The sequence below is a fragment of the Danio aesculapii genome, chromosome 12, assembly GCF_903798145.1.
Source record: "Danio aesculapii chromosome 12, fDanAes4.1, whole genome shotgun sequence".
Classification (NCBI taxonomy): domain Eukaryota; kingdom Metazoa; phylum Chordata; class Actinopteri; order Cypriniformes; family Danionidae; genus Danio; species Danio aesculapii.
The window spans coordinates 18,107,130-18,121,782 of record NC_079446.1 but is presented as its reverse complement, the minus strand read 5'-3'; the positions used below and the strand labels follow the sequence as shown (position 1 = coordinate 18,121,782).

Sequence of the window (14,653 nt, the reverse complement as noted above, 5' to 3'; positions counted from 1 at the left end):
GGCCCACCCTAATTGTTCGCACCAATTAGACGGGTTACGCGCAGTAAGGGTACGGAGAAGCCGTCCCAGAATCTGATTGACACGTTCAGCCTGCTTGTTTGTCTGAGGGTGGAACCCCGAAAACAAACTTGCAGTACAGCCGATGCGGCGACAAAATTCTTTCCAACATTGCGAGGCGAATTGTGGACCTCGGTCTGAAACGATGTCCGTGGGTAAACTGTGAATCTTAAACACATGGTCAAAGACTAAAGCAGCAGTCTACTTCGCGGGAGGAAGTTCAGAAGCGGGAATGAAGTGCGCAGACTTAGAGAAGCAGTCGACTATCGTTATGATGACAGTATTAACGGACGAGGGCGGAAGGCCGATAAGAGATTTGAAATCAAATCGTGAGTCTTTTAGCCGTGCAGAGATAAGCGAGATTGCGATGTTCGGTGTAAACTAAAAAGGGGATGGCCGTGCCTTCGAGCCAGTGGTGCCATTCGCCGAGGGCTAGACAAATGGCTAGCAGTTCGCGATTACCTACATCATAGTTTTGTTAGGCCAGCGAAAGATGGTGGGAAAAATAGGCACAGGGGTGGACCTTGCCGTCGACGGAGGATCGCTGGGATAAAACAGTCCGACTCCTGTACTGGAGGAGTCCACTTCTACAATAAATTGCTTTGAGGGGTCAGGTGTAATGGGAATGGGAGCGGTGGTGAAAATACCTTTTAATTGAAAAGCGGACTGAGCTTCTTTGGACCATAAATACTGTGATTTAGTCGAGGTGATCGCGAAAAGCAGAGCGGCAATTTGGCTGAAATTATGTACAAAGCGACAGTAAAAATTGGCAAAATCAAGAAAGCGCTGCAAAGCAGTGCGGAAATCAGGAGTGGGTCAATTTAACACCGCGCGTATCTTAGTTGGATCCATGCCGATGCCCTCAGAGGAGATTACCGAACCGAGAAATGTGATGGAACTGTGGTGGAAGACGCATTTCTCTGCCTTAACAAATAGACGGTTCTCAAGAAGACATTGCAGTACTCGTCAAACGTGCTGTACATGGGTCTGCGGAGAGGGAGAGAAGATTAGTATGTCGTCGAGATATGCTCAACATCTTTGTCTTTGTTTATCTCTGAGAACGTCGTTAACTAGGGCTTGGAAAACTGAGGGAGTGTTTACCAATCGGAAGGGAAGGACGCGATATTCGAAGTTTCCAGCAGGGATATTGAAGGCAGTCTTCCACTCTTGACCAGCCTTAATCCGAACAAGATGATAAGCGTTGCAAAGGTTGAGTTTGGTGAAGATCTTAGCCCCCTGAAGGATCTCAAAAGCAGTAGACATTAGCGGAAGAGGATAACGATTCTTTACGCTTATGCTGCTAAGCCCCCGATAATCAATACAGGGACGAAGGCTGCCATCCTTCTTCTTAAAGAAGAAGCCAGCCCCCGCCAGAGAGGTGAAATTAACTATAGTACCCGCTGCCAAGAATTCGGAGAGATACTTATCAAGGGCTTCGTGCTTCAGTACAGATAACGAGTAAAGTTTACCGTGAGGGGTGTGCTGCCAGGAATGAGATCAATATTGCAGTGAAAAGGGCGATGAGGGGGGAGAGAGGCCGCCCGGGACTGACTGAACACTGCTCGCAGATCGTGGTACTCCTCCGGAACACCAGATAAAATCACCGGGTTCCTCCTAAAACACAGAAACAGAAGACACGGGAGACACAGCAGAGACAAGACATTTGACGTGACACGAAAGACACCATGACATTATGTTGCTCTTAACCCAGTCTATCTGAGCATTATGTTTAACCAGCCAAGTATGACCGAGTACCATAGGGACTTGAGGAGAATTGAATAAAAAGAAAGAAATAGTCTCATGATGATTGCCCGAAATAATTATACTCACGGGAATAGTGGTGCGGCACACAGAGGCCAAAAGCTGTCCATCTAGGGCGAAGACTTTGATGGGTTCGGTCAAGTCCTTCAGTGGGATCTTATGCTGGATAGCCCACGCTTCATCTAGAAAGCAAACTTCATCACAGGATTCAATGAACAACTGGCAGTCCACTGAAACCTCGGGACAATGCAAGTGATCAGAGATAGGTCCGAGACCTAGTGGAGGAGGAAAGGGTTGTCGAGCTCGCCAGTACTCCTCGATCTACTGTCGCTTCGTCTTTTACCGGACAGAGACGGGCAAAAATGACCAAGAGCGCCACAATACATACACCTCCGCTCCATAAGGTGGCGCTGGTGTTCCGTAGAAGAAGCGGTGGCGAAGCGGTGACTAGGGGGCCAGCTGATGAGGGTTGTGGCCGCTGTTCGGAAGCCTCGCTGCAGGTACGGCGACGCATATCAATGCGTTTATCCACCCGGATGGCCAGCTCAGCAAGTTGATCGAAGTGTTGAGGTAGATCCAGAGTAAAAAGTTCCTCCTTGACATCAACATTGAGACCGTCGATAAATAGAGCGATGAGAGCTGCCTCATTTCAGAATCAGAATCAGAATCAGTTTTATTGCCAAGTGTGCTTCACACACACAAGGAATTTGTTTTGGCTACAGAAGCTTCCAGTGTACATAAAGTGACAAGTGAGAACACAAAATAATAACAAAAACAAAAAAATAAAATAAAATAATAATAAAAAATGATGAACATTAAACAGATGCGGTTAGTGAAGAAACCTGGATGTTGAGTTGTATGTACAGATTGTTATAAATATACAGGTTATAAGGTGCTGTGTACAAGTGCGAATGTAGAGAGTATTGCATTGTATATTGATATAAGGTGCTGTGTACAAGTGCGTATGAGAAAGTATTGCACATATTTATTGCACAGTAGGGGAATATTTAACTGTTCATAAGGTAGACAGCCTGAGGAAAGAAACTTTTCCTGTGTCTGGCTGTTTTTGTGCTTGGTGCTCTGAAGCGCCGACCAGATGGTAACAGTTCGAACAGGTAGTGTGCTGGGTGTGAGGCGTCCAGAGTGATTTTGCGAGCCCTTTTACTCACTCTGGAAGAGTACAGTTCTTGAAGTGTAGGAAGGGTTGTGCCAGTGATTCGTTCAGCAGTCCGGACTATTCGCTGTAGTCTACGGAGGTCGGTTTTGGCAGCTGAGCCGAACCAGACGGTGATTGAAGTGCAGAGGATGGATTGGATGACAGCTGAGTAGAACTGTACGAGTAGCTCCTGTGGCAGGTTGAACTTCCTCAGCTGACGAAGGAAGTACAGTCTCTGCTGGGCTTTCTTCACAATAGAGTCTATATGAATGTCCCACTTCAGATACTGAGAGATGGTGGTGCCCAGGAACCTGAATGACTCTACTGCAGCCACAGTGCTGTTCATGATGGGGAGTGGGTGGAGTGCAGGGGGGTTTCTCCTGAAGTCCACTATCATCTCCACTGTTTTGAGCGTGTTCAGCTCCAGGTTGTTGTATCTGCACCATAACGCCAGCCGCTCCACTTCCTGTCTGTATGCAGACTCGTCACCGTTCTGGATGAGGCCGATAACAGTAGTGTCGTCTGCAAACTTAATGAGTTTGATGGAGGGGTCTTTTGCAGTGCAGCCGTTGGTGTACAGGGAGAAGAGCAGTGGAGAAAGAACACATCCCTGGGGGGCACCAGTGCTGATGGTGCGGCTGTCGGATGTGATTTTGCCCATTCTGACTAGCTGTTGTCTATCTGTCAGAAAGCTGGTGATCCATTGACAGACAGAGCTAGGAACAGAGAGCTGGGCCAGTTTGTACTCAAGCAGTGATGGGACGATGGTGTTAAAGGCAGAACTGAAGTCCACAAACAGAATCCTTGCGTAGTTCCCTGGTTTGTCCAGATGTTGTTGGGTATAATGCAGTCCCATGTTGACTGCATCATCCACAGACCGGTTTGCTCTATAGGGGAACTGCAGGGGGTCCAGCAGGGGTCCAGTGATGTCCTTCAGATATGCTAGCACCAGTCTTTCGAATGACTTCATGGCCACAGATGTTAAGGCCACAGGTCTGTAGTCATTGAGTCCTGTGATCTTTGGCTTCTTCGGGATTGGGATGATGGTGGAGCGCTTAAAGCAGGATGGAACTTTGCGCTGTTCCAGTGATCTATTGAAGATATGTGAGAAAATGGGAGCCAGCTGGTCAGTGCAGGTTCTCAGACAGGCTGGTGAGACACCATCTGGCCCTGGTGCTTTCCTTCTCTTCTGTTTACTGAAGATCTGACGTACATGATCCTCACTGATCTGAAGAGCAGGGGGAGAGGAAGATGGCTGGAGGTGTTGATGGCTGTGTAGGGCGATGGTCCGGGCTGTGTTGATGTGGTATTGATGGCCGTGTAGGGAGATGGTCCGGGCTGTGTTGATGTGGTGTTGATGGCTGTGTAGGGAGATGATCCAGGCGGGTGTGAGGTGTCTGGTCATAGGTGTCAAACCTACAGTAGAACATATTCAGCTCGTTTGCAATATGTTTATTGCTGTCGATACTGGGGGACGGTGTCTTGTAATTAGTGAAATCTTTTAAGCCTCTCCACACTGATGCAGGGTCGTTAGCTGAAAACTGGTTTTGCAGCTTTTTGGCATAGCTTTTCTTAGCCACACCAATCTCCTTTGTCAATGTGTTCCTGGCCTGATTGTAAAGGATCCTGTCACCACTCCTGTAAGCATCCTCTTTGGCCTGACGAAGCTGTCTGAGTTTTGGTGTGAACCATGGTTTATCATTGTTAAGTAGGTCCTGGTAGGGATGCATAACTCCTCACAGAAACTGATGTATGATGTTACAGTCTCTGTGAGCTCGTCCAGATCTGTGGCTGCAGCTTCAAAAACATTCCAGTCAGTGCATTCAAAACAGGCTTGTAAGACCTGCTCTGTGTCGTTGGTCCATCTCTTGACAGTCCTTAATACTGGCTTAGTAGTTTTAAGTTTTTGCCTGTACGTTGGTATAAGATGAACCAGGCAGTGATCAGAGAGTCCTAGAGCTGCTCTGGCGACGGAGCGATATGCATCCTTTATTGTGGTGTAGCAATGGTCCAAAATGTTATTATCTCTGGTGGGGCATGTAATGTGCTGTTTGAATTTAGGCAGCTCATGTGTGAGTTTTGCCTGATTAAAGTCCTCAAGTATGATAAAAACAGAGTCCGGGTGTTGTTGTTCTGTCTCTGTGATCAGATCAGCCAGCTGTTGCAGTGCAGTACTCACGTGTGCTTGCGGTGGAATGTAAACACAGACGACAATGAACGAGGAAAACTCTCTTGGTGAATAAAAAGGCTTACAGTTAATGAAAAGCACTTCCACATCAGGACAGCACATCTTCTTTAACACAGTTACATCCGTACACCACCTTCTGTTGATATAAAAGCATGTCCCACCACCGCGCGTTTTGCCCGTTGACTCCGTATCGCGATCTGCTCTGTACAGCTGAAAGTCCGGTAGGTTTAATGCGCTGTCCGGAATGGCTTCGTTTAGCTAGGTTTCCGTGAAACACAGGACAGCAGAGTTGTTAAAGTTCTTGTTTTTGCATGTGAGCAGAAGTAGTTCGTCCATTTTGTTAGGAAGAGAGCGGAGATTCGCCAGGTGAATGCTGGGCAGCGCCGTTCTGAAGCCGCGCTGTCTTAGCCTGACGAGCGCGCCGGCTCGCTTCCCACGCTTGCGCGTCTTGTAGCGTTTCCACAATGCGGCTGCTCCGCCGACCACAATGTTCCGCAAAACGCCACAAAAATCAAAATCCAGTTCTTGATTAGTTGGTGTGCACTGCCGAATGTTCAGCAGCTCGTCCCTGGTGTAACTGATCGTATTTGATAAACATAAAACAGGACAGACTAACAAAAACAGTGCAAACACTGGACAGCCCCACACCGAAGCGGCCATCCGCGGCGCCATCTTGATGAGGTCATTGACTAGTCACCACTAATGTGTGAAACTCGATGGCGTAGTCGACCACTGACCTTCTAGATTGACGAAGAGCTGCAAGATGACGGCATGCCTCACACCTAAACACCGATTGGTCGAAAACTTTGACCCATCTCCTGCTTGAAGAGCGAAAAGCGAGAGCAGCAATCTGAGTTGGACTCCCAGACCGCGGTGCCCCACTCTCTCACCCGACCAGTGAGGAGGGAGAGAACAAAAGCGATCCTAGTGCGATCTTCTGCGTACGTGGCTGGCTGGAGAGAGAAGACCACTTCGCATTGGGTCAGGAAGGCTCTGCACTGGGTCGGGTGACCGGAGTAGCAAGGAAAGGATTCGTGGTTCGCCTAGCGGGAGATTCTCTAAACCAGCCTGCCCTCCAGGCCTTAAATATTGCAGCTGATTGGTAAGCTCTGTAACCTGCACTGCCAGACTCTCCATGGTATATCTGGTGGCCGATAGCTCCTCTTCATGACGGCCAAGCAGGACTCCCTGTCGCTCGACCACGGAGCGAATCGGGACTCTCCAGAGGGATTCATGTTGGTCCGATTATTCTGTAACGAACCAGACAGAATACCAGAGGTGCGGGCAAAATAAGGACAGCTTATTAGGGAAAAGTTCAACACAGGCAGGCTGCCGCACGCGGAGCCTCGGCAGTGCGCAGGACTACTAATGTTTCGATGAGAACAGAAGGGACCCGCTTGATTGGTCAGTGAAGGAGTAGAGGAAGAGAGCTGGCGATTGCTGACAAACCCCGGCTGGGGACAGGATTCAGACAGGCACTTGAGAGCTGGCAGAGCAGAATGGAGGTAAGAGCTGAGAGCACACACTAAAAGCACGATAGACAGAACTTACTGGACAGGACAAATCACAGGTTGAGTTAGAGTGGTTGACCCACAAACAACGAGACGAACAACTAATACGGTATAATAATATGACACTGAAACAGTGAACACAGAGGTATAAATAGAGACGCTAATAAGCTACAAGTGGAGGCAGGTGCTAAGGAAATGATAGTTAATGGGAAGGGTCTACAGCTGAGAGACAAAAAACAATACTGAGAGTGAGAGAATTAAGAATTAATGAGATCAGACCTGGCTCATGACAGTATCAGTACTTTACTTATGAGCATCAGCGTCAAGGCTGATTTATACTTCTGCGTCAAGCACACGTGTATGGTCCTGTGCACCCTTTACGCAGTCACATAGCCCTCGCCATGGTTGATGTCGACGCGCACATCTAAAAAAATTCTGCTTTGTGTTTTTCTATGCATTACTAACATCATTAAACCAGACAACATTTGTTTTATAAGTTAACCAAATATTCGCAGAGATTCAGCAGTTTTTTTCTAATATGTATGCCAGTCATGTAGACAGAAGACACTGTATCCAATTGTTTAAATGTAAAAAAAAGTAATTGTGGCCCTGTTCACGTGGGTATTCAGGTTCGTTTTCACCAATCTGATGCAACTTTTATTATTTACAAGAAAAGAAAATGTAATTAAAAGTTTCAGATCAATTTATGCATTAAATTATGAAACCGATAACTAATTTCCTTTATTTCCAATTAGACCATGCACTTTATTCTGTTTTACAGTTTTAATATGTATATATGCTTTTTTTAAAAAAACAACAACATTCGTTTAACAAATATTTTAGCACATTGAAAGTTATTAAATTACCTGTCTTTTGATTAAAACTTAGTGCAAAGGATCAGAAAATTATCACGCACGTTAAAAAAAAAAAAACAATCATCCAACACATCTCTCTCGTGCCATGTTTTTGAAGATAAATTCGCATCTGAGTGCTGCTTTGAATAAAATAAAATGACTAAAAACACATTGAAGACTATACGCATAAAACATTCACAAAGGTGTATCTTATAGATAAACACCAATTGACGGCCACTGCTTTTGATTTAAATGACAGGAATTTTGTAAAAGGAAAAGATTAAACATATCAGGACTGTTAAAAGAACATTCTGCTTTAATATATTCTTTCGACTCCAATACAACAGCTAAGGTTATGAATGACTGAGTGTAAAGCTGTCTCTCCTGCGTGCTTCAGCAGCACGTCCTGCTGTTTGTGAATGAGGAGGCGGAGAGAATGCGCTGTTTAGTTCCACCTCAAGGTATTTAAATAAAAACTAACAACGAACTGCTCATCACACTCAAAAAGTCTAACTAAAACTCTTGTCGTTTGCACCCAGGATGCCCAATGAACCTAACAAGCCATTCTTTTAATCTTCTATGACATTCTTAAACATCTTCGATGTTTGTGAAGTATGTGAACTGTTCTATATTACATTATATTATATTACATATACAAAGGAATAATCGTCTTTATCAATTGTGATTAACATTTTGAGCAAAATAATCGCAATTATCATTTTTTCTGTTATCGTGCAGCCCTAGTTTACAAGTGTGGAGTCCTGTGAAGGAGCTCCAGATGGAAACTTTTGTTTTGTATTTACCTTATGAATAATGCTGTTGCACATGTGCTGGTTCCTGCCTCTGAATGAGCGAGTTTTAGCTACTTGTACATTAAGGTAGTGTTCAGAAAAAACAAAACACCAGCTAAGAAAATCGATACATAACATAACCTAATGCCAGCTAGCTTTTCGAAAGTATTATCGCAGAGCAACACAAACAGCACGCAGATGTATAAATGCACAGCCACATGGAAGACATGCGTCGTGGATCACAGCGATTGCTCAATGCATAAGTATAAACCAGACTTTAACCACGGCGATGGCTTTGTGACTCTGCAATGGTTGTGCCATACCATACGCATGCGCTTGACGCAGACGAATCAGCCTTAAAGGGTGATTTATAATTGTGCGTTGAGTAATTGCTGGCGCCTGCCTTGCGCATAGCCATGCATTTATCTTTCGGTGTGCTGTTTGTGTTGCTCTGCAATAACACTTCCGAAACGCTAGCTGGCAGTAGTTTTTTATATTCCTCCATATTGAGTTTCTTTGCTGGTGTTTTGTTTTTTTCTAAAGGCTACCTTAATGTACAAGCAACTAAAATTCGCTCATTTAGAGGTGGGAGCCGGCGGACGTGCCACATCTTTAATCATAAGGTAAACATAAAACAAAAGTTTCCATCTGGAGCTATTTCATAGGACTCCACACTTGTAAACAATTGCTTCATCGGGCTTGCGGCTCTCAGCACTGCCCACACTCATCACTGCTACAAAGGCGACCAATCACAGAGCCTGTGCTATGCGTCATTATGACATGTAGTTACATTTTTTGAGAGGTGCGCTTCAAGGCTGATTTATACTTCTGAGTCAAGCGCAAGCATATGCTCTGGTGCAGCTTTCGCATAATCGCATAGCCCTGGCCATGGCTGACGTCGCCCCTCTCATGCACCTCTCAAAAAATGTAACTACATGTCGCAAGGACACATTGCACAAGCTCTGTGATTGGTCGGCTTGGTATTAATAACTACTGTGGGCAGTCCTGAGAGTCGCGAGCCCGATGGAGCGAGTGTGGAATCCAGTGAAGGAGCTCCAGATGGAAACTTTTGTTTTGTTTATCTTATGATTAAACTTGTTGCACTTCTGCCGGTTCCCACCTCTGAATAAACAAGAATTAGAACAAAAAAAAAAAAAACACCCGTGAAGAAACTCAACACAGAGGAACATAAAATCCTACATTCAGCTAGCGTTTCCGAAGAATTTTTCAGATAAATGCACGACTACGCGCAAGGCAGGCGCCATGAATCACGACAATCTCTTGGCACAAAAGTATAAACCAGGCTTCAGCGTCACGGTGAGGGGTCTGCAACCGGAGTATACACGTCAGCTTGTAACAGAAGTATAAATCAGCCTTAAGGCAGGAGCAGCAGGCAAGCGCCTGGCTGGGAGAGCTTAATCAATAAAAGTCCCCATACATATAGTCGTGTGGTGCTGCGCTTCCTTTCTTCTCTATTTAAATGATACAAACATAATACTTAATATTTGCAGTACTTTTGAGCTCAAAATAGAATAAAGAAATACATTAACCTTCAGAATGATGCGGGACACAAAAATAATCAAGATGGGCCTGTTGATTACCCATCATCTAGAATTTCTTTGCTGCCCCCCTAGCACCATCTTGGGGCTGCGGCCCTTAGAGCCGCAACCCATTACTGAGAAACACCCATACACACTCACATTCACACACACTCATGCACTACGATCAATTTTGTTTACTTATTCTCCCATATCACATGTCTTTAGACTGTGGGGGAAACCGGATAGTTGCCTACCTAGTTAAACTAAAACATGTAGTAGTAATGGGTTCTTTATACTTCATTACATATTTTAAGCCGTACTTCTTTACTTTTTTGAGTACAAAAGTGTAGTCAGTACTTCAACTTTTACCAGAGTCGTTTTATACATGAGTATCTGTACTTCTACTTGAGGAAAGGAAGTGTGTACTTTTGCCATCACTGACTACACCAAAGCATTGAAGATTTACAAAAATTTAATTTGAACATGTCAAATTGTCATTATGGCAAAAAAGTGGGGCTGACAGTAAAGTAAGGAATAATTGATGATAGACTGTTTAATTATTATTTTAAAAAAGTATACCAGAGCTAGTGATGAAGCTATAGTAACTGGTACATCTCTAGTGATATAGAACTTTCATGTGGTCAAAATCTGCCTGGGACAACTTTAGCTGTGTGTTTGAAAATAACAACACCCCATAGTATAAGAGGTTCTAAAGAAATTAGCCTATTAAATGTAATATTTTTTGTTAAGTTTGACTTCAAGGGCAATTAAAATGCACACTAAAAACTTTTTATATCCCTGTTTTAAACTATATATAGTAAAGTCCTTACAGTAAACCACATTTGAGGAGGTTAAACAGCTCTTCTTAAAAAAAACTAAACAAAAGCTTAATAATTTTCTCTAATCCAGCCTTTTTTTTATAGAACATTTCAGCTAATCTATTTACACATAGGTTAACGTACAAATTGCATTTAATCAGCATTAAACAATTGCATTCACGTGCTAATGATGATACGTAATGGATATTAAAACAATACTGTTGAGGTTGATGTACCTTTAAATAGATTTCTTTGTGGTCAAACATTTGATCCGGTTATATAAAATGTTATCACATAGAATAGCTTAGTCTTAATCTCTTAAATGCAGTTCAACACAGACCTAATGTAAGAAATGCTTTTAATTCCTACTATTCCTACAGGAATCCGTGTGCAAATAAATACAGTACAGACTTGAGCTTTCCATGCCAGAATATTTAATGTTTATCCATTTACAGGTCAAGTACACTAGATATAGCACAGCACATTCTTGTATAATCGTTTGCATTAGAGAAACATATTACACTACTCAAAGTTAAGCTTCGGACAGAGTGAAATGATTCAGATCACAATATAAAATGGTTCACTGATCAACAAAAGGTGTCTTCTAGATTATTAGATAACTTAACCTTATTCACCTTATTCTTCACATACGAGCGGTAGCAGCTATTTGAATGTTTTTGGCTCGAGACTTACGGTGTCATTCACTTCCATTCATTTTAGACGTTAAAACAGCCCATTATGCTACTTTGTTGCAAAGTTATATTTTCTTATTATAGTATTCTACTTGGTCTGTATAGTCATGCAAACACTTGTTTGTAGAGCAAGTAGTTTGACCGTTTTCTGATGTTTATTGTTTCAAGTCATTTCTCCCATAGGCGACTAAATCGGAAGTTCTAAAACAAATCGCAAAGACATGTTCACCTCCGCATTGAAGAATAAGGTCAATAGAAGGCACTTGCTGCAGATAGATTTGCAGTGTTCCAAACTAAAACTACGAGACTTTATGAAACAACAGAAAAAGAATGGATTTCCCTAAAAGACTACTACATATCATAGCCTTAACTGCAATACAATTTGATAAAATAGAAGAATGTAAAATACATTAAAATAAAGAGAAACCATAAACTGTCAATTTCAGAATGCAGAGAAGGCTCCAGTGGCCTTACATTAGGGGATAGCTGGCCGATGTTGCAATGCCACAGTGATTGTTTTTGTCTTTAGCCATGTAGATGTAGCCTTTGTCACCCCATTTGTCAGTCCAGCTAAAAAAAGGGGGGTAGGGACATAATTAATAAAATACGAAAACATCAAGCTTATGCCGGCAAAACTAAAGATATTTGGTACCATACCTGTTCTTCACAATCCAGTATCTTCTACCAGCAACATCAGCACCCTCATAACCATAGCCAACCACCAAGACTCCATGATCAAGTTGACTACTGCTGCATGCCTTCTCATAATAGATGCCTAAAGTTCAGAATATTAAAAAGTTAAGGCAGAGTAAGTTCAGGCAGAATAAATTAAGACATGTTTGTAATAGTTGCATAAACAACCATTTTAGCAAAAATCCAATTAAAACTAGAGTTGAGGGATATCAGAAACCTACCAGACTGATAGAACTGTATGGATTGATGTCCTGCATCAATAGCAACAGATACAGGACCCACAGCAGCAACAGCATTCATCAGAGCAAGCTCGTTACCACTGGGGATGTCCACGAATCCAGTGTCTTTAGCGACATTAAAACGGGGGTCATACCGGCATGGCAGATCATCCTGCAAAGTTAAAATAAGAAAACGGTACACTGAAGTTTCAAAGTACTTAGTGATCTTCAGTCAAAGAGATAAAAAAAAAAAAAAACATGATTTCAAGTAATCACAATCTGCAAATGTTCACTTGTGTATAGTACTACAAACATTCCCAGTTCATGTTACACTTTAAAAATATAGGTAATTTGTATGTACAGTCAAGCTACTATAAGAAACTAGTTGCATTTAAGCAAAGGAAATGAACGCACACATTAAATATGCATATCTACCACACAAGAAAAAAGTAGACCTATGCATTAAATAAATTACCCAGAAGTTACATGTGAAATGTCATATTTGTAAGTTACACATATATGCAATAGCCAAATTCTACAAAGACCCAATTTGTTTGGTAAAAACAAATTTTATTAATAAACCCTAAGGGTAAACACCCACCATAGACGCACAAGTCAGAAGAGCACATAACTGATTCTTACCCTTGCAAGATAAGGGTACGACTGCTCAGAATCCAGCCCGTTGTTCTCTTTAACATACAGGAAGGCCTGGTCCATGAGGCCTCCATTACAGCCTTGATTGCCCTGTGGTCTGGAACAGTCCACCAAGTTTTGCTCACTCAGAGAAACCAGCTTTCCAGTTTTACGGAAGAGCTGACCCTCCAAGGCACCCATTGAACTGAAAGACCAGCAAGATCCACATTGTTTCTAAAACCACAAGAGAGAAAAGTCATCAAACAGTAAAGCTACAGATACATATACTGAAATACTAAAAGGCATTTATATTTTAGCACAAACTGGGTTTACCTGTTCAACTGTAATTGGATCAGTCATAATAGATGCAACCATGTCCTAATTTAGCATAAAACATTTGCAGTTTTCAGTTACTTTAAACTCACCTGGTCTTTGACAGGAGTAACATAGCCCCTCTGTCTCCAGTCAATCTGTTGAGGGGCTGCAAAAAAGCTGGGTTCCATGAACAATGCGCCCTTTGACTTCCGGTCTGGGTCATGCTTATAACCATTCATTGCCTGTCTGAACTCCTCATTTGACTAAAAGAGAATGTCATGAAATGTTTTAATAAAACAGCTTTACAAATACTACTATATAAGGTGTCAATAGCAACTTGAATTGAGAATTAAAGTCATTTTGCAGAAGATTCATTAAAATACATTGGGCTTAAATCTCCAATCTATAATGTTGATCATAATTTAATCATTAAAAAAAAATTCTTATCTGGTTTTACACTGATAAATCATCCTTGCATTTTGATTGTTTGTAAATCAGTTTGATGATTTGTAGTGTACAAAAAATATATAGAGAGAAATAAATGACTTGACTGTAATACTAAACTGCTCACCATGTCACCAAATTGATTCATTCCCAGTTTAAATGTGTGGTTTCCCATGGAGTACTCAAAGTTGTGTAGCTCAATTTTTCTCAAGTTCTCCTCCCAAATCATTCTCCTCCCAACCTCTACGTCCTGGAAAACAAAACAGATGTGTCAGCCATTGCAAAGCACAAGTTCATGTTTAACACATGCATGGCTTTAATTCATTGATGTAAAGCTAATATATGGCTAGAAACTATAGTCTTCCCACCTCATGATAGATTCTTCCATGCTGGCTCTTCCAGGAGTTCCAGTGGTCATCTAACTGCATGTCTACAGTTGAAGCAGCAAACACTGCACTTATGCACAGTGTGACGAGCAAAGCAAATATCATCTTGCCTGGAAGACTGTGACAGAGAAAAACAAGACTCAGTTTAAAGCAGTATAAAGAGAAGATTATAAACAATTACAGGGAGAAAAAACTTAATGTTTTAACAAAACAGAACAGGCCACATCAGAATCTGTGCACTATAAATTGAACTAAATGTCACCTAAATATCATGCAAGCAATTTTAAGAGAGAGAGAGAAAAAAAGATTTACACACCTTTCACAAGCAAACCAAATTATTGACTGTGATAGCTTACAACTGAGTGTTTTAAAGCCTGTCCGAACATAGAGGCGGTCTCTCATTGGCTCACAGTGATGATGAGACAAGTATTTACAACCAATCAGGTCCAGCAAAAACTTCTTCTTCTCATGTGATCTAGCATCACAAGAAAGAGAATCCATCAATGGACTATGGTGATTCTTTATATTACTAGTCTACTGTAACAAGATTACAGTAATCAGAAAATCAACATTTACAATACACAAGTGGAAAGCT

General features: G+C 42.3%; 1 protein-coding gene across 1 annotated transcript; it reads right to left on the bottom strand.

The window, feature by feature from the left end:
- Window positions 1-11,839: 11,839 nt before the first annotated feature.
- Window positions 11,840-14,166, bottom strand: LOC130238353 (procathepsin L-like). The gene is made up of 7 exons (XM_056469348.1): window positions 14,041-14,166; window positions 13,800-13,922; window positions 13,339-13,491; window positions 12,923-13,147; window positions 12,284-12,452; window positions 12,027-12,144; window positions 11,840-11,939 (listed from the first exon to the last, which is right to left on the bottom strand). The coding sequence occupies exons 1-7, from the start codon at window positions 14,161-14,163 to the stop codon at window positions 11,840-11,842; spliced, it is 1,011 nt and encodes a 336-aa protein (XP_056325323.1). The 5' UTR covers window positions 14,164-14,166.
- Between the last annotated feature and the right edge of the window lie 487 nt (window positions 14,167-14,653).